At 42.5% G+C, this 21,320-nt stretch overlaps 1 protein-coding gene across 1 annotated transcript in view; it reads right to left on the reverse strand.

Moving 5' to 3' along the window:
* Positions 1-807: 807 nt before the first annotated feature.
* coro6 (coronin 6) overlaps positions 808-21,320 on the reverse strand; it is a 55,516-nt gene continuing 35,003 nt past the window's right edge. Inside the window, exons 3-11 of the mRNA XM_028806671.2 lie at positions 13,149-13,271; positions 10,344-10,473; positions 10,015-10,193; positions 7,840-7,959; positions 5,675-5,779; positions 4,741-4,886; positions 3,670-3,727; positions 2,474-2,698; positions 808-1,662 (exon numbers count right to left, since the gene is read on the reverse strand). Coding sequence (XP_028662504.1) covers positions 1,537-1,662; positions 2,474-2,698; positions 3,670-3,727; positions 4,741-4,886; positions 5,675-5,779; positions 7,840-7,959; positions 10,015-10,193; positions 10,344-10,473; positions 13,149-13,271 — 1,212 coding nt within the window. The 3' untranslated portion in view covers positions 808-1,536. The remainder of the gene's footprint in view (positions 1,663-2,473; positions 2,699-3,669; positions 3,728-4,740; positions 4,887-5,674; positions 5,780-7,839; positions 7,960-10,014; positions 10,194-10,343; positions 10,474-13,148; positions 13,272-21,320) is intronic.

The following is a 21,320-nucleotide window of genomic DNA, read 5'->3' on the forward strand; positions in this document are numbered from 1 at the left end:
CTATGGAGTGCTCATTTGATTTTTAGAGCAACTGCGCAGGAATATGGAGTTGGCTTTATATATGTGAAATCAAGATATAACTGCTTTCTTAATTTCAAACTGTATATAAGAGTATTGTTGATCACATAATGGAGTAATATAAAGTAGTAAGTGATAAAATCCACATACATTTATTTTATTTTAAAAAGAGGCCAGGTACAAGGTGGGAACATAACAGTCCAAAATGGAAGTCCCTTTTTGTTAGAACAATCACACATCCATCCATCTTTCTAGTTTTAACTAACCTCTCGGGTCACTCGGGGCAATGTGGAGTGTCCTTTGAGGAAATCTTTCTGGACGGGACATCAATAAGCAGTAGGGAAGGCACCATCAGTACAAAGTAGACTCTGCTAGACTATGGCACAGCTCACACCACCTGCCTGTGACAGGTCATGCATTACCACTGCAAGGCATGGCAGACACCACCAGACCATAGCCTTCAGAACATGGAGGATTCACATCATCAATCCAAAGCAAGGCAAGGAAGACTGTTTTGTAGGACATACACCACCTGGTTATGGAAGTATGAGGCACATTTTAAAGTCTGCAGCAGGCCATACGCTGCTAATCCATTGCTGGGTTCACACCAGCAGACTATGAAAGCCCATACCCTGCCTGTCCATCCCCGGGCTCACTTTGTGAGTCTGTTGCTGAGCAGAAACCCACACCAGGTCAACCTGATCAGATGGCTTGACTTTGCATCATTCCAGTTTGATGTATTATAAACATGACCCAACTTTTCAAAAAAAAAAAAAAGAAATCAAACACTTTTCAATGTTTTTCTTTTTTATAAATATATTTTTACATACATGATTTATTGTTTATATTTATTTTTTCTATAAAATAAAAACCAACCAACCGAAAGCCTAACAAGCAGATTGAGTCCCAGGCAATGGCAGTCAGCACAGAGACACGGTGACTGCAGGTGCCGGTTCTTTGCCCGTTTTGACACTCTCTGCTCTATCCAGGAATGCTGGAACAGAAACGGGCTGGGAAACGTTAGAGAAAAAAATAAAAAAGGCACAAACCAAAGTAAAGGGGAAGAAAGAAAAAAATGGAAAGGAAGAACAACTTGCAACTCTGATCTCCAGGAAAAGTGCAAACAATTGGGTTTGAATTTGTGTTATTTTGTTACTGCTCAGCACTAAGTGTAAGTCCTCTCTGAGAAATCATTATAATGAATGTTCTTGGTGCCTCTCAAGGTGGACTATGCTGGGCTCAGGGGAGGCTCAGTGTCCTGATTGGCTGCAGGTCAGAGGTCTGCTAACTCCATGAAAAGGTGAAATTTTATAACTGGCCTTCCGCCAAAACAGTATTAATCTGCAGTGCCCTCTGGTGGGCTGGAAATGTCCTGTGATGTCATCATGGAGGCGGAGCCCCAGATTGTACCTGATTGCAACAGCCTGCACCTTCCAGACTTGTGAACCACCCTGAGGGTGCAAGAGAGACGGAGAGATATGAAACGAGAGGTGGGACAGGAAGGGGTGGAGTGTCAGCCTAGGCAGTGCCATTGGTAAATTTGGAGAGCTTGTTCTCTAGATCGCAGATGCGTTTTTCCTGAGACTGAACTGTGACCTTCAGGGAGTGAATCTCCTCGAGCAGCTTCTCTAGGGTGACCTGGTGCTGCTGGTGGAGAAGAAGAGATAACAGGAGAAATGGAGGGAAGAAAAGAGGGAGACAAACAGAACAGGTTGAACATGGAGAAGAGTGAAGAAAAGGAGTTAGTGGGGACAGAGGGATTGGAGAAAGAAAGGGCAATGACACAAAAGGAGGGAAGAGGTGGTGGTGTACAACATGGGGATGATAAAATGTGAGTAATGAAAAGAGTGGAGAAAAATAGACAGGGAGAAGAAGAGGTAAGGGAAAAGAGGAAAAAATAAGGTAGAAAGAAAAAGGAAGGGAAAAGTATGAAAATTAACAAAGGGGAAAAGATTGTGATGGAAAGGAGAAAGGGATGAGTAAAGGAAAGGGGAGTTGGTGGAGTAGATTAAAGAAATTAAGAAATCAGATGGGGAAGAACAGGAGTGCAGTGCAGAGAAATTGAAAGGATGGTGAAAGAAGTAAGCATAAGAAATGGTTAAGATTAAGTGAAGGATGAGAAAAGTGGAGTAGGACAGATTGGCAGAAATAACAAGAGGGAGAAGTAAAGGGAAGAAAGGAAAGAACAAGTGTAAGGAAAAAGAAAAATGAGAAGAGGTGAGATGGGAAATTAAGAATGGCATACAAGAAAAACACACAGGTGGAGAGAGAAGGGAAAAGCAAGAAGAAACGACAAGATAAGTCAGGGAATAAAAAAGAGATGGTAGAGGAAAGGAACAAGATAGGGACAAAAGAAAAAGAAAAAAAGTCATGGAAAGCAATGATGGAAAGGCTGTGCAAGCTTCAGTTACTGGTTAGACCCCCCCGCCTCACACACACACACACACACACATACCGCAAAGTTTCCATCGCACGTGGACATGCTGCGCCGTGGTGCCGGCCGACTGTCCAGGATGTTCTTCTTGACGACCTTTAGTTCGCGGTTTTTGAGAGGTACGTAGCCATCTCGGAGAGATACCAGCAGAGGGTCAGCATTCTTGCCCTCAAGCCAATCCTGGGCCTCAAGAGCAGGCTCAGGACCTGCAGTGTCAGGGTAGAGGTCATCTTGGAAGAGGTCTGACTGCATAGACACAGGGAAGACAAGTGACACTTGGATGCTGATCACAAAATTAAACAGGAAATTTGGAAAAAAATGGGGAAATGTCTCCCAGTTACACCTTAGGCAGATCGCCTCACAAAGCTATAGAAAAGACACTGAGATGGTTAGGGATGGGGGTCTCATCCATTTACTCCTTAAGCAGATCTCCTAAATAATCTTTAAGGGAGATGTAATGGGGTGAGAAAGAGACTTGTCCAGTTAGTTTATTTATATGTTGGCTAAAAATGAAGAGACTGATGGAGATTGGGCTTCCTATACAAAACACCTGTCCCAGTGAGATAAAGTGGAACTACACATATGAAATCCCATTCCACTTACATCTTCACTTTTACACCACTTCTACAGTGGTGCCAAATGGGGTACATGATGGAGAGAACAGCTTTCACAGTTAGGCCTCATTCAGATCCCCAGATGAGCCATTTGGAAGGCATGGCAGAAACTGATGCTCATCCAGCTGAAAATTATTAACACCACATGCACCAAACCGTCAAGTTTAATAAGATATCCTGTGTGGTTAAATATTGGTCCAACATCATCCTAGGGCCAAAGTGGGATATCCAATACATGACTAAATACATAATTTTAAGTTGCATTATAACCAGTCTTCCCAGCTATATTACTGGCAAGCCAATGGAGGTCGTCTAATGTCTCAGCCAGGCTAAATAGAAAGGTCTAGAGGGAGGTCCACTCTCACTTTCACCTTGGCTGGACATCTTGGCTAAGTTTATGGTGAGATACTGAACTGAAATTGTCCCATTTAACAGCTTGACAACAACAGGCCTTACCTCCTAGTTGAGCTAAAAGTTGGATACTGGAGGAGAATGTTCTTCCAGCTGCAATATACAGTATGGGGGGGGGGGGGGGGCTAGCATTTATCCATTGGGATGTCAGCAGGCACTAGAAGATCAGGCCCAATGATTGCTCACACATACCTTCCGAGGGACTGTCATGGTGATTGGCTCACACTTCCTCTCATGAAGTTTGTACAACCTGAAAAGCAAAAGAGGCCAAAATTCAATTTTAGAGCATCCTCAGCCAGTCGAGGCTTAGAGGCAGCAGGCAAATTAGGATAGAATGTCGGATTAACTCTTGTCTTTAATAAGGCATAGCTTGCTATTGGTGCCAAACATGTTCTCATTCATCTTGTAAGTTTTTGGAGTGGTTTTAGACTTGTATGGAAGATCATGTGTAATATTTCACAAGTTTAATCCCACATTTGCTAACAATAGTTAATCCTGTCCAAAGTTGCAGGGGGCAAAAACCTGTCCTGGCAGCATCAGACACAGAGAAGGAACCAGCCTTGGCAGTATATCGGTCCATTGCAGGGTATGCCAACTTGTATGAGGACAATGGGAGGAAAACTAAAGTGCCAGAAATTCCATGCTGATGGTGTTTGGGATTTGGACCTAGCAGTCTGGAGCTATGAAGCAGCAGTATTAACCACCATTCAGATGTGTGTTGGCCAGGTGTATTTCTACAGATTATCAGCATGATATTTTCCAGTATACTCAGCTTGATTGCCCTGCAGAGTGCAATTAGATAGATACACTGTGAAGGTTTTATATTCTCTCAAGGCATGAAAAGCCTGACATTATCCTCCCTCTTGACCACCCTCTACTTGCCAGAATCTGATAACGCAATACAAGTTCTGCTCTCAGCCAAATAATAAGACACAATATATAACCTACAGTAAGTTCTTTGCCCACACTTGTGCTACTAGTATTGTTTTTTCAGATAACGTGCTTTGGAGCAATTTTCTCCATAAAGGGTGCAAAAAATAATTGAATCTAACACGCAATTGCATTGTATTCCATTAAGCTATCAATAAATCGCATAGGTTTTCTTTGAGATTAAGGCATTAATTTAAAATTCATTGAGGGTATAAAGAAAAACAGGTTATGCCTTCATCCTAAAAGAAAAAAAAACTGACCTCCATCATTTACTAAAGCAACTCTAAAGTGGCAGACCTGTGCTGTGGCCTAAAAAAGCAAAGACAAACTGACCTGGCAATCTCACACTTGCTGACATCCAAGCCTCTCTTAGGCATGAATCCCATTCCTCTCTGCGGCTCTTTGCTGCTGAATGTGCTGAGGTAATGGACGTACGGTGGCTCATCGGTGATCTCAAAGTATCGGATACTGCTGTCCCCCTGCAAAGCAAAGAGTCAGGGTAAAAAGAATGCAATGTTAGTCCCTGTGGTACTGACCAGGGAAATGCTACAATGTGTAAGGATTCCAAGAAACAAACACCCTTGAATACCCCAGAAGACATTAAACAGTTTAACTGTACGCTGGGTCATCAGTTACACTGGGACTGGAGAGAGGATGAGAAAGGCCAGGTAGGTAACTGCTTCATGTTCTGGTCATCTGCCCATAAAGCAGTTCACTTATGTCATGGAAGGGGAATATTGACTCATTGATTACTGAGAGCTTCATGCTCACCAAATGATTTTAATACAGTAAAATAATTTGGTCAGACAGGAAACAATTTTAAATATAAAAAGTTTAAGAAAGGGACATTTATTCTTTTTACAAGAGGCCCCAATTGGTCATTGAAGGGCCTTGATGTATACACAGCAATAGTAAAAGCTGACTGGATAATATTAACCTAACATAACACAATGTTCACGAACTTTGCTGAATCTTATTTGGGTAATAATGCACAGTATATTAACAAGGAGATACAGTAAAAATAAATCAATGTTACTGTCTCTTTTTGTGCCAGTGTGGAACACTGTTTACACTCACTGGGGGTAATCAGAGGAAGGGCTAACCAGCCATGCCTTAATGTACTGGAGCATTATGGAGAAGGATCTGGGAGCCATGCTTGTTGTTCCTTTTGGACTTTCAGCTTGAAGGCAACCTCCATTATAAGTTAGAAAGTGAGACACATAAAAAGGAGGACAAGGAGAAATAGTCATGATGTATGAGCACTTACCTTTCCACAGAGGTAGACAATGTTGGTGTCTGGATCATAGAAAGGAAGCAGGACCCCATTGCTGGTGTCCATCTCCTGCAAGGCGATCGGCTCATCAAAATTCACCTAAGAGAAAGGAGAGGGGATCAGCATAATAAAGCGGACGTTGGGGTCTTCTCCCCCATTAATTCACATTGCAAGGCATAGCACAACAAAACCAAGCAAACATCATGCAACATGTTATTTTGTGGCTAAGCAGTTGGACCTGAATGTAGAAAGCTGGCATACTGTATAAATTCCAACAACATCTCTCTTAGTGGCCCTGGGCTAAGCATTTAGAGTGTTGGTGCTCTAAATACAGACACAGCCACAAAGAGTGAGATGTACGCAGGTCAAGAGCTTGAGGGAAGAGCTCAGCATGCATAACACTAAATAAACACATCTGCATCCGTTTATCTATTGATGCTCAGAATCAGCATTCAGGCCATTATGAAAGGTGCTATTTTAGATGGATTTAGGATATAAGCCATTCTTAAAAGTACATTCTCTGAATATATTTTGAGAATTTGTCAAACTGAATGTATCAAACTTGTCTTGTCCTGAAAAATGTCTTAATTCACTAGATATCGGAATTTCATGAACATGGGAAGAATTGATAAAGCTGTGTCATTGAGTGTCCTGTAATCTTTCGTTTTTCGGAGCAGCACAATAAGCAGTGTGTAAGTACAGAACACCCACAACCGGTGACCAGCAGCGTTGGTATGGAGTTGCACTGTTTAATGATACCTTCATGATGAATCTTAAATCAACACAAGCACATGATTAATAAAAACTTTTTTTTTTTCAACAATTTATATTTTATACATGGATTATTCATGATAAGCAGATTCACAAAATCCATCCATCCATTTTCCAACCCGCTGAATCCGAACACAGGGTCACGGGGGTCTGCTGGAGCCAATCCCAGCCAACACAGGGCACAAGGCAGGAACCAATCCCAGGCAGGGTGCCAACCCACCGCAGGATTCACAAAATATCCAGAACTTTATTTATTTAAGGTTCATGGTATTTATTGTGCAATATGAACCATGTATGTTTCAATATGCAGAAATTGCCTTTCAATGTGGAGTGGATGCCTTCTACAGTGAATGCCTGCTTCAGTATACTGTGTAGGCATCTCATTATATGCTGAGGACACTTTAAAGAATGAATTACATCCTAAATAGCACCTTATAGCTTAATGTGTGATAATGCTATAGTGATCTCTAATAATTAGATAGATAGATAACTGTATTTGCTATAAAGTTTCTGGTTGTTGTTTTCTTTTCTCTTAATGACTGACTGCTAGATGACTTTAGGGCAGCTCTTGTCCATTAATGTCCATGTGAACTATCCAGCTTAAGAATTCATGACAGACATAAGAGTCATGTAGCCCCAGTAATTACACATGTCCTCATGTAGAGAGTCTACTGTATTTTCAGAGCCCTCACATGCCTTGTTGTGTCCATTTTTAAAAGCTATCCACACTTACATCTCCATCCTGGAGAGTCATACAAATGTACATAAATGGCTATGCAGCTCCATTTTCTGTCCACTGGAGAGCTCTCCTGGTTTTCATTTCAGATAAGCTGCTGAGATAGCCTACACAGCCTGGAAATTTTCTGTCTCCAGTTTTTCATTTAGCAGCAGTCAGATACATGCAGCCAACAAAACTGTTACATAATATATAAAAAGAGAAAGAGAGAGACACACTCATCTTATAATTCACATCTATTTAAATGGATGTGCTTTGCCCAAGTTCATTTTTATTGATTTACTTAATTCAATATAAATATTGTGTTCTTCTTTGACTATTTATTCTGATTTCACTGTATTCTTGCTTTAGCCATACTGTTTTCTCTTTTGTTAGTCATGCCCATGCCCAGCTTTGAGTCAGAACCTATGCTCAGCAGTCAGAATTAGTGCTGACTACCAGGAGCGCTGAAGCAGGAGCCCAAAGTTAGATAGCACACAGGTCACATCATGCTAGTCTTCAAGGAGCCATGGAACCACGCCACTGCAAACCCCAGGCTGACTCGATGGTGCATCTCAATGCCCTGCTGTGACTCCCACTCAGCTTCAAGCCTCAGGGAGTTGCAGAGCAATGGACATGCCCAGGACCTTAGTCAGCACTTGGCCCATTTTACCGGGTCCCAGAGTCCCAGCTCCCTCTGGCTCATTCGTGTGAAGCCGGTTGTGAAGATGCTGCCATCACGGGTAAAGATGGCCCTCATTGGCCGAATCCCCTCATGGGGACTTAATTTTTCCTGTGAGAATAACATCAATAGATCAGCAAAATAAACCAAACATAAAGAAGAAAAATTATGCATCCATGCAAGCAAACCAAGAATCCTCTTATAAAATGAAAAGGTCAAGACAAATGAGGATGAAACTGAGATGGGAAGCCACAAAACTTCGAAAGGGGCATGTCAGTGATATTTAAATGATCAGATGTGTTGCTGCCTTCAGACCACAAGTCTGCTCCGGTGCCACAGAGTTATAAATTCAACTCTGTTCAGGTGCCAACCCTGTGCACCCCAACTCAACCTGCAGAATGATGGTCACTTTTTCCCCGTAACCTGAAGCCCCCTTCTCCACTTCTGGCTTCCTCCCTTGGCCAATGCTAGGTATATGGGCTAAGCTTACAGAGAAGCAGCACCCTCCGCACTCCCATGTCAGACATCATATCATCCCATGGTCAATGCTGTACAAGACATCTAATCCTGAAGACATCTGTAGCAAACCCACTTTTTTAGGATGTTGGCACACTCTCATTTCATCCTATTTTCACTGGCTTGTTTTTTTTTTTTTTTTTTTAAATATACACCGCAGGATGACATGTGTCTCACACTGATCTGCTGGGACAGGAAGGTCTAATGACCACCATCTGAGTTGCTGGATGTCTGTGGCTTTACCCCAATAAAACAATGACAAGGGCAACAGATAAAAGAAGAGAATCCCACCACCTCATACCGGATCCCACAGGGCGAGCTGCCGTTCACTCATTCTGCTGAAACCAGTAGTGAAGATTTTTCCATTTTGGAGAAATAGACCTCTCATTGGCCGAGAGCCTTCGTGGGCCCTCTCTTGCACCTGGTCCCAAGGGTTAGCATTAAACAGACAGATAGACACAAACTGCAGACAAAGAAATTTCCCTTGCATATGCAGGACAGCACAATGTTTTAGGCAGAAGAGGTACCCACCATAATGTAAATGAAAGCACATGGACCACTGAGCACACAGGCAGCAAACAAGTATATACTTGAAGTGTAAGTCCCCTCTGAGAATTATAGGACATAAACACAAACAGGGTCTGGTGTGTGATTTCCTGCACAAAGGAATAAGATGACTCCATGTGCAAACGTCCTGAATTACCTTATAGTGTGCAGAGCATATAATATCTTCTATACTTCTGACCTAAACAGTTAAGATTCTTGAAGAAATAAAGAACATTGAAGGAATGAAACTAGAACACATCCAGAGAGATAATCAGTGAAATGCATAGAGTGCACTTACTTATTCTGATTATAAACCAAGGTGGCTAGAAATCATGTGCAGATCCTATAAACTATATACCTGACCCCCTGTCCAATGGTTACAATGGTAAATGTGCAGAACTCTAAGTGAATGTGTACCCACCCCACAGCCAAAAATTCCTAGCTCCAAAACTCAAAAATGAGCTTCCGCTAGGTGTTATGAGAAATTAAAACATCACAGAGCTTCAACCATAATTAACATTGCCCGTCCATCCTTCACATTTCCATAAGTTGGTCTCTTCAAGATCTCCTGAAAATTCAATTGCATCCTTAAGTTTCCTGTAGGTTGGCACCTTTCAGTGTTTCCTGCATATACAGTACATGCAGTAGAGGTGGCCTGTCACTAATGCTCTCAATAATAGTCCCTACACAGCTAAAGGATGACCACAACCCTGTCATCTTTCAGAGATAATCCCCATTATAAACGCTAAAGAAAGACTAACTCCACCCCCTTCTCTATTAAACCAATCCAAGACTGGACATCTGCAATTCAAGATCCTCTTCCCAACACGAACTACTTCAGTATTCCAAAAACTCAACCTAATTTCCTTATGAGGTCCATATCAGGGTGATGTAAAGCTAATGGAATGCATTTTGGGATGGTGTTGACTGCACTATAAAAAAGTACTAATGTACTCAAGTGCAGAACATTTGACTGACTTCCAATTACTTGTTGATCTGCACACAATGCATCATGGACCTTTTGCAGCTCATGAATTTTGAGGGAAGTGTCACATATGGTAATGAAATTCCAAAGAAGACGTGACTACCAGATGCCTTTCTTACCGCAACAATCTCTTGCTTGCGGGGGTCAATAACCCGCACCTTCTTGTCTTTACAGGTCGTACAGAAGAGACTACCGTTGCGGTTCCAGCTCACGTTGTAGATTAGGTCGGGATGGTTGTCAATTGTTATCAGATGCTCTCCAGTCCCGACATTCCAGATTATGATCAAATTGTCACTCCCTGGGATTGGAAAAGACAAGAGAAAATATAAATTGAGTGACAAACCGCATGTGATACACCTGCAGTTAGCTCAGGAGGAAGGATGATAGTTCAACACCAGAAGATGCTGAAGGACGTAGAGGAGACATGGCATGAGCACCACTCCATTACCTGCTGTTAGTAAAATGTTACGTGCTGTGGGATGCCAAGTGATGATGCCCACTCTTTTGGAGTGTCCTTCTAGTGTTACAACTGGTTCCATGATTGGTCGTAGTGGAGTTGAGTCGGGAATCTGCCACACCTAAGGAAGAGAATGGCCGCAAGAATTGCAAGTTGGTGTCAATCTGTTATTATTTTATTAGAACTTCAGAACAATTCTGACAAAAACAGAAAAATTCAGCCCAATTTTATACTTACATCTTTTTCAAATTAACATCACGTCAAATTTATGGAGCCAATTCCATTGAAACCCATGAAGTCAAGCACTTTACAAAGGATCAAGACAAGTGAAATTGAGGAGTAAACCATAAGAAATGGAGGCCAGAGAAGATTTAAAAGTCATCCAGGACTGTTCTGCCCCAAACACAGACATGAGACTTTCAGTTCTAACTCATCAAAAAAGGCCAAAATGGAAAAGGAACAATATGAGGCTTACAAAAAACACTTATACTTTTTTATGTCACCTACCCTAAATATTTTGCAGTGATGGCTGAGAAGCATTTTTCATGTCATGTTTTCATGCAGCGCAAGAGAAAACAGCTTATGATATAATAAAAAGTAATGGCGACCTTTTCTGCCCAATGGCCAACAATGTAAAAAAATGTCCATGGAAAAAAGAAATACATTTTCACATTACTCATTCTGCCACATGTCTATTGTGTAACCCACATGTTAACCAATCAAATGCTCAAAGTGTGCAAAATGATGTATTTTTGCAAAATATTATTTAAATTTACTCCTGGAAAAAATCAACATAGAACATAAACAGGAAAGGTGCATGGGTCTTCGGTTCAAGAGCACAGAATTATGTGAATGCATCTTTCCTGTTTATGTTCTACACTCATTTTTCAGGAAGTATAAAAAATATTTTGGCAAAAATGCTTGCGTTTTGCATGTTTTGAGCTCTCAGCTGGATTATGTGACACAAATAACGTGAGAACTGTTTCTTTTTTTCCATGGGTGTTTTTCACATTATTTGCTGTTGGACACAGCAGTCACTATTACGTTACTTTCTATTATAAACTGTTTTCTCTCATTCTGCATAAAAAACATGAGAATAAACATTTCTCTTGGTCCCCGGTACAAACTCCATGGGGTAAGAAACATTTAAATAAATATTTTTTGGGTGGAGTGTTCCTTTAACATGGTGCAACACTGTCTTACAGAAGTGAGCCTCCACCAGATGGCAGTACTTCTGGTACGTAGACTACTAGTGGCAGGAATCTGGGTGCTGGCCCACCACAGGCCACCAGGTGGCAGTGTTGTCTGGTGGGTTGGACACTTTAGCATTACCTCCTATCCTTACTAGCGACCCCAGAATGAGATACAATATAAATGGCTGCTGTCTGCCAAGAAAAAAATGCTAAAATATTTTCCAAATGTCCTTTACTTTTGCACATTTGTGATCTGCCACCTGCTTGGTCACAATCCAGCGTGATGCTTGATGGTTGTAGAAACAACAAGACATTTTGGAAGAAAAAACAAATGTAGTTGTTAATATGAACAATTCAATGAGTAATTCAAATATTATTTCGTTGATCTCACAAGTATCATACAAAATAAATAATTCAGAATTCATTCAATGGACAAAAAGAAATCTCAGTGTCTCAAAGAAGCAGAAGAATTTCCAGAAAGTTTAAGCGTCTTTGAGCTTTTTAAATTTTTACAAATGCCAGAATGAAAAACAGAGTTATCAGTTACTGGATAGCTAAAAAATCATAAATCGTGAAGTGTTCGGCTCCACCTGTTTTTATGGCAGCCAGATGTTGTGCATTTACTTTTGCCTCCCACAGGTCTCTCTGTCATTATCAGCTTTCCTCTCCATAAAGAAGTTTGTTCCAGCTAGTATACGCCACTGGTGCTTCCTAGCTCTCAGACCATTGACACACCCACCCATCTCCATATGGAGTGGTCCACATCCTCTTTCCACCAAGTTTCATTCATTCTGACTACATCTGCTTCAGAAAATGAACTTAGGAAGGGTGGAGTTCATGACCTGCAATCCATTCAAGCTGAAAGAAACTGTTTCACAGGTGGCAAAATGTGTGTGTGCATGGATACCCTCACGTCTGTGCCCCGTACTGGACTGATGCCCCATCTAATTCCTGCTGTGTCCTCCATTACCCTCAGAATGGTGGGCAGCACAGTGGTTATTGCTGCTTCATCCCAGCTTCAGTCTTGCTCCAGTTCTATAATTTCTGACATTAACCTCTCCATCAAAATGGGTTCACTAGGATTGGAGCTAACCAAGGCTGCAACAGAATGGAGCATCAGTGTGACTTTAAATCGTAGCACAGTATATAAAGCACTTAATTTAGGCATGACCACCCACTGCACACTACATGCCTGCTCCACAGATGCCTAGTTTAATAATCATGTTGTGTGCCAGCTCCTGTATCTGACACTTTGATTCCTGGGCCTTTTGCCCACACTTACACTCGGAGGTCACACTTTACCCCTGACAGACAATAAATAAGAAACTATACAGTACACCAAATTCCTGACTAGACCTATTATGTTCCTTCCTTTTTAAGCCAGTTGGTTGTCCAAATGAACCTACAAGCCCTAATCTGATATAACTGAATGCTCCATCTTTGGTTTGATAAGGTACCATGTAGTGCACAGACGTCCGCTCTTGTAATGCAGATTTTAATGTATCTGGTGGGAATTACCCTATATTGATTTTCCCAGATCTGAAACTAGTCAAAAACTTGATCTCTTTGTACTGCATGACACTGGACATTCCACTGAGCTTACCATTGCGGTGCAGTCTTCAGAGCCACTGGCAATGATGTTGTCATTGTGAGGACACCAGTCAATATCCAGGACTGGGCCTGTGTGACCAGCCACCAGCGGGTAATTCTTGTCCACTCTTCCTGTCTGAAAATAAAGATGAATAAACCGATGTGAGTGATCTCAATAGCATGATGTGCTGTATTGACCAAATATAAAGTTAAAGAAACAATTGATATATTGTGTGTTTATATACTATCTACAGTATATATATAATTTACTAAGCAGCCGACCAGGGCACGCAAGACAACCATGGGATATGCACGACATAGCCCTGCCCAACAACTCACAGAGCCCCGCCGACAAACTCTAAGACCATGGGACAAGAACACCTATAACCCGACTGTTACCGGCATTCACCGCAATGTACTGGAGTGTAAAACTATCGCAGCTGCTAAGCTTTCAGCCACGTGAGATTGAGCAATAACAGATCTATGATGCCCTTAGATGTCCGGGGCTGCACGCGCGCTACACTGAATGGATGAACGTGTGCCGAGAGGCGTGGGTATGCCGTTGAACCCCATTCGTGATGGGGACCGGGGCTTGCAATTGTTCCCCACGAACGAGGAATTCCCAGTAAGTGTGGGTCATAAGCTCGCACTGATTAAGTCCCTGCCCTTTGTATACACCGCCCGTCGCTACTACTGATTGGATGGTTTAGTGAGGTCCTTGGATCGGCCCTGCCGCGGTCGCTCACGGCCTCTGGCGGAGCACCGAGCAGACAATCGAACTTGACTATCTAGAGGAAGTAAAAGTCGTAATTCCGTAGGTGAACCAGTGGAAGGATCATTACCGGTTGTGCTGACCCGTCATTGGACGGTTAGGACCCGAAACCTCTCAGGCCCGCTTCCCTGCCCTCTCTCCGGAGAGGCAGAGGGGGCAGAAAGGGCGTCCTCCCCCTCTCCCCCCGTTCCGCCCTCTGCGCCCGACCGCTGTCCAGCCCCGTCCCTCGCTCTGGGAGGTGGGGGCGCGGCGGCAGTCCTCCAGTTTTCAGTCACGGACAATTGTATGTTGCTTTCTCCAGAGTTCCATCTTTTCATTCACTTACAGTCGTATCCTCAAACCCACCCCATTTGGACATCTGTGTCTTTCAGGAAGTGTTCACCCATCAATACATAATTATGCGGCGTATGCTACGCTGTGGGTTGGCTAGTATACTGTATAATATTAACATCAGGGCACTGTGGGGATGAATCATGGTAGCATTCATCCATCCATCCATCCATTTTCCAACCCGCTGAATCCGAACACAGGGTCACGGGGGTCTGCTGGAGCCAATCCCAGCCAACACAGGGCACAAGGCAGGGAACCAATCCTGGGCAGGGTGCCAACCCACCGCAAATGGTAGCATTCATTATTTTCTAAACCTGTTTAAAGGAATACATGCTAATGGTTTGGAAAAACTGGGTACAAGGTTAGTACCATCTAGGAGTAAGTGTCAGCCCAATGCAGGATAGGCTCATTCACTCACACGTGAAGGCCAATGGTCACATTTGCCACTGCATTTCCTGTGCCTCCTCCATGGTGCTGGGCCAAATGAAGGTCTATCAGACCACAAAAGCAAAATCTCTTCAGCTGTAGAGCACCATATATAAGTTTTGTGATGAACACTTTGGAATTAGGACACCCTTACGGCATCTGCAGTCCAACTTAGAAATGAAGTACCGGCAGAGTGTCACTCTCTAGGTCTTTTATCTTCCTGGCTGGCCTCCTCCTCCTGCCATCACTTCCTCAGAGCGCTGACTATTCCTGATGTGAACCCTCTTTAGTGTCATGGTATTTATAGAGATGTGACGTGTCTGATGAAATGGCAGTTTTCTCCACCTAAGTTGTGAGTGGGAAAGGATATTTTTAACAGGGAATGTGATGCCCCGATAGTCAGGTCATTCTGAGCTAAACTGAGAACGAGGCCTTGGTCAACAATGGTGGTGATCTGCACTCAGTCTGGCTACTTGGATCAAGGACAGGATACTTAGGGCATAGAAATTCTAGGTACCTGTAAAAGGATAGAAGAGTGTCAGCCAGTATGCAGGCTGTTCAGATTTAGAAGTCGATTATAGCATCCTGGGGCAGCCACTTGCTCAGTGTGCTAAATACATTAGAAGTCTCAAGGGTTTACAGGCCAGCACATCAGGGGTCAGTGTCCAACGGTATAAAGGGAGTCGGTGTCCTCAGATATACAAAGCCGGCACAACAGACATCAGCATCTGCTGGTATAAGGGGAGACTGCGCCCTCAAGTATATTGGCCTGGCACTTCAGTAGTCAGTGTCCATGGCTTTAAGGGGATTCGGTATCCCTGGGTATATTTAACTGGCACATCAAGAGTCAGTGTCTATGGATATAAGGGGAGTCCATGCCCTAAGGTCTCCAACCATTTTTCCCCTGAGAGCTATTTTTACAAAATGAAAATAGCCGAGAGCTACTCATGTTTTCTAATGTTTTATTCTCATAGCTTATTTCAACCCAAACAAACTGAATAAGCTTGTTTTGTCCGAACATTTACAAAATGTTGGTGCCCACAACTCACATTTTGCATTCAAACATCACGAAAAAATATTTAATTCACATGCAAGTGCATTTTGTATGTCTGCATGCATTTTCTCACACTATTGAATTAAAACAAACAAAACAATGTAATTCCAAATACACAGATATTACTTATTCATTTGTCATTTTGTTCCATGTCACTGTTTCACTGTCTTCACAAGAGTATTCACATGTCCAGTTGCATGTGTGATGTGTTTTTAGTTAGTCAGATGACTGGCACTGCATGGAGTCAACAAGAGCGGTGTATGGTGGAGTGTGGCCTCTTAGGTTCACTCTTCTAGAGTCATTTAAGTGTTCATCTGTCAGTCTTGTTCTGAACTTTGATTTAATGACATTCATGTCAGACTCACAGAGGTATGGAGACCCAAACAAAGCAGACATTTTCAGAGTTGCTTGGTGAAGATTCTTATAGTTATCTGGCTCTACTAAGCTCCAGAAATGCTGAGAATGCTGTTGAGACTTTAACTGCACATTATTTTGAAGGTTTACTAATATATAATATATAAAATCCAATGTCTGTCTGCTTTTCATGAGAGAACTACTTAATGGATTTAGATCAGGTTTTTTCTATAATTTGTTTGAACATTCTGGCTGATTTTGCGACTTTTCTCATTGCGCTATGTATCATAGTTTGCTAGCGGTACCGATTTATTTTCACCGGGTGGTGGGTGTCCGGCTTTTCCTCATTCACTTGCCAGCTTCAGGGTGTGTTCATTAACTCCACGTACCTAGCAAACGAGAGAACAACTGAATTCACCTTTGATATTTAAAATAAAGTGTTACTTAGGTCTTGATGAGTTTGAGTCCAGATATTCTCTTAAGTGTATACCACATTGAAAACATAGATTGCAATTCAGATTGTGGATCGTGATATGATTTTTTGGAAAGATCGCCCACCCCTAATTTGACTAATCAAGTTTTCAAATTTATATACAATTCATTAACCCTTTGGTGAGCTACTTGGAAAGGGGTAGCAAGCTACCGGTAGCTTGTGAGCGACGTGATGGAGACCCCTGACCTAATGTATATAGGCCTGGCACCTGCAGGACTCAGTATCCATTTGTATAAGGGGAGTCAGTATTCTTAGGAATTTGAAGCCAGCACACCTGGAGTCAACATCTAAAGGTATAAGAGGAGTCAGTGCCTCTAGGTATATGAGGCCACTACATGATGAGTCAGTGTCCGCTGCTATAGGGGCAGTCAGTGCCCTAGGAATTACAGTTCTGGCACATTATAAGTCTATGTCCATGTGCCCACAGGTATATAGGCCTAGCACATTAGGAGTTAGTGTCCTTAGGTATATGAAGCCAGCATATAAGGAATCAGCACCCACTGCTACAAGACGAGTCCATAACCTTGAATGTAAGATGCTGACACATTAGGACTCAGTGTCTATGGGAATAAAGGGAGTCAATGCCCTCAAGAATATAGAAATGGCACATTAGGAATGAATCTCCACTGGTATAAGTGCAGATAGTATTCTAGGGCATAGGGGCCCTCCATATTGGGAACCAGTGTCTACAGCATGCTTTTCCAATGCACTAGGCATCAGAACTTTGGAGTAAGGGTTCCTATTAAGGTGGTGTTCACAAGTGAGGTAGAGAAGATCTAGTTTGTCAACTTTAACAATTTATACTAACATGATTATCTAAAATGAACTAATTTTAACACCACAACTGATTTGTTTTTTTAGTCCATTTTGGCATATATAAAATCTGAGCTTCTATGTGCAACATGTTAGGCAGATGCCACACAACATTGGACTACATTACAAGAGTGCCAGTGAATGCATTAAGAATGGCAAACACAACCTCAAACACAACTTTGTGCTAAATCTTCTAGTGTTAAATTGGCACTCGCTCCTTAAATAATCTGCATCAACAGATATCCGTGGAGAATCCCAGTACTCAACATGTGCCGTGTCACGTTTGATCTAGGTATGGCAGTTTCTTAAAGGCTTTCAAATACTTTGATGTACTTTTCACTGGCCCACATATTTTCTGTTGGTTCTCACGATGTAAGGAGAGAGCATTTGGGGTGTGGAGTCCTTGGAGACTGGCATTTGAACAGCCTGGACCTTTGGATTCACCACCTAGGATGTTGGCTCTCAGTTTGTTAAGTTTCATCGGCAGGGGTGTAGTGTTCAGTGTTTATGATGCAAATTCCCATATAATAGCATCAGCACTTGAATTGTGGTGTTCCCAGTTCATTAGGCTTCATCACATTGGCTTTACTGTCCTAGAGCTCTGTGCTAGACACAAATACATTCATTTCCAGCCATAAAGCTTTTTGGGAATAAAGACAAAAGAATGTTACAGTTAAAGGTGTGGTATTCCAGTATGCAAGATTTCAGTCCATAGGCTGCAGAACTCCACAATGCAAGGATGCAACATTTGGCAAATGGGATTTAAGGACCACCAGGTGACACATGAGGCATAAGACAAATAGGTGTCTGGACTCTCACGTGGCAGATTCCAGAGCCTCAAAATTCATTAAATGGGCTGTGGCATGGTGACCATTTTAATATAGAGGCCACCAGATCTATATTGAAGTAATTTTTTCTGTGTAAATAGGCTGACATTTTCTCACAACAGGGTCCTTCTCTCTTTATAGCACCTTACAAAGATGAAATCAGCACTGTACTTCCAGCAGCCCTGTTTCACTAGTGACATACTCATGAACGTATATTACTGCTCTCCATTATACATGACACGTGTCTGGATTGAACCTGGACCCAATGACCTGTTCCCACATAGTAGACTGTGTTGTGACCGCTGTCAGGTGGCAGGCCTCTGTCACTTGCAGGCCGGCAGCCTGACAGCTGTTGAGATTGTTAGCACTCCCCAAGGGATTAGCTGGGCAGCCATGTTACTAAGAATAAATGGCATCGAGTTATGGCTGGGGGGGTGGGGGGGTGGGGGGGGTGGGAAAAAAGTGCCACACAGACCAAAGATCTGTGATGAGGCGATGAGTTGGGCACAAAGGTGAGTGAATACAACCCAGACGTACACCCAGAAGACATCCTTGATCACCCATCATCTGGATTTCAAATCTGTGAGGAGGGGCTCCATCCGTACCCTGTAGGCACTAGGGCAGGAGTCTTGCATTTAAGCTTCTTGGCGCGAGTATATCAGAGGATCCTTTATGAACTCAGTAGCCTTTAAGCCCCCACACCCATTAGCAAACTATATTTCAAGGACAGATGCGTCCATCACTAGAGGATTGTTCTCCAACTTCTCTTATTCTACTTTTATTTTTTAGCAGTTCTACAAATCACTTTTCAATGGTGCTTCCAAAGAAAAAATAGAGATTAATAATTTATCAATTGAAGGATAATTGAAGGATCGGGTTGCGTGCTCACACCCCACTCTGCACTGGTGATGGCACCTGAAGGGTCTTGCTCTTGGTAAAGTTGTTTATGCCATCCCCCTTTATGTGGATCGATCTGCTCCTGAGGTTCTAGCATTTGCAGTGGCATCTATTCTGCACTTAACTCAGTGGGCCTAAACACACTGGCAGTTTTCAGAGTTTGTTTTTAAAAGCCCACTATAGATTTAAAACACATCACCTCACATTCTATTATATTCCCTGTGAACTGCTTGGCAACCAACACAAAGGCCTTTGTCACGCTGTGCCCATGTGTGCTTCTACAGCTGTGCCGTCTGTCTGCAGCCGTCCTGCTCAGCCCCTCACCCAATGCCTAAATATGGGTATGATTTTGCAACCTGGCTCTAGTGGTAGGTGCTAAGAGCTACAGGACAAACACACAGGGAGAAGCGTCTCAGCTGTGTCTGCACAGCCACTGCTCACTGCCCGGAGGCTCCGGCCGACACTCCTTCCTCTCAAAGTACTTTCCAAAATGCAGGCGTGCCCAGTGACTTTTTAAACTGGCACTATTTGGTTGCTTGTCCACAATTCTTTGATGTTCAGCAGCTTCCATTCATCAGGAATGACCTGTAAAATGCCCTCTGGGAAATTTGGCAAAAGAAGACCAATTCTTCTATGCAGTGTCATGTGGCGCCTAGCAAAGCCCAAAAGCATAATGTTTTAATGACAATGACATTCATTCCTCCCTGATCTCAGCTTTTACTGTACATCTGTTTAAACTTTTTTTTTTTTGCACCTTTCAATCCTAACTTGAGCTCAAACTGTTATCTCAACCTGTGCATACTAAGGAACCGATACCCAATGAAAATTACTGTAAATCGACAAACCAACGCACAAATCTACACTCACTGAGCAAATGCACCTGCTTTCCCATGCAAATACTTCTAATCAGCAAATCATGTGGGAGCAGTACAATACATAAAATCACGCAGATACAAGTCAGGAGCTTAATTTAAAAGCTCACATTAAAAAATATGATCTCAAAGCGACTTTGAATGTGGTGTGATTGTTGGTTTCTGTAACTGCTGATCTCCTGGGATTTTCATGCACAACAGTCCCTAAGGTTTATTTAGAACAGCACAAAAATTATAATAACAAATAAATGCACAACATATCAAACTGTGGCACATGGGCTACAACAGAAAACCTGTCGGTCAAAAGTAGAAAATTGAGGCTGCAGTGACAGCAGGCTCACCAAAACTGGACAGCTGAAGACTGGAAAATATTTTTGCAAAAGGACGAGGGTCCAAGTCTTTAGAGTCCTGGTGCTTCCAATTTTGATATATGGTTGTGAGACGTGGATGTTATCCACTGACCTGAGATGAAGACTGAACACCTTTGGTACTGTGTCTCTTTGGAGAATCCTTGGGTACAGCTGCTTTGACTTTGTGTCGAATGAAAGGTTGCTCACAGAGTCCTGAATGAGACACATTACTTGCATTGTGACCGAGCACTATGGCCATGTGGCGAGATTCTCTTGAGGGAGATCCTCATTGTTGAGGACCCGAGCGGCTGAACCAGGCCAAGGTGACGCCCGTGTAACACCTGCCTGTGGCAGATAGACGGTTATTTCCGGAGGGTGGGACTGGACGGCATGTCTTCCTGGAGGGTTGCCATCTAGGATTCTGAGCTGTTGCATCATGCGGTGGGTGCAGCAACAAGCTGTACCAGTGCGTGCTCCCCAACATGACCTGACCTGACCTACTGTTTTTGACTCTGAAGTTTCTGATTGCTGTTTTGGCTTTGATGAAAGCTTTCCTTGTTTTCTGATTTTGATCTTTGGCTCATTTTTTGTGGGGCATGGACAGGAGTGATGGGAAAAAGAAACATGGTGACTCCACATAGAATTGATCGATTATTGATAAGATAAGATGAAAATAGGGGCGCAAAACCGAGCTTTGCTAATGCAGCCTCATTAATCCAGTTTTGTACATACCAGAAAAGGATTTTGCCAAACTTTTGCACAAAGTGAAAAAGGTTGGAGATGAGATGAAAATATAAAGAGGAAAAATATTTATGTATAAAAATAAACACATTTCTTCCTGTGTCAATGGCACAAATTTTGCCACAAATGTAATTTTTTGTCTTGCCTTGGTTACATTTCCAGGTCGCTAGATTAAGCCCTCATTTTTTTTTAATCTCTCTATGCATATATTGGAGGTTTTAAATATTCAAGAAGATATTGATTATCATTAGTTGGT

The sequence above is a fragment of the Erpetoichthys calabaricus genome, chromosome 8, assembly GCF_900747795.2.
Source record: "Erpetoichthys calabaricus chromosome 8, fErpCal1.3, whole genome shotgun sequence".
Taxonomy (NCBI): Eukaryota; Metazoa; Chordata; class Cladistia; order Polypteriformes; family Polypteridae; genus Erpetoichthys; species Erpetoichthys calabaricus.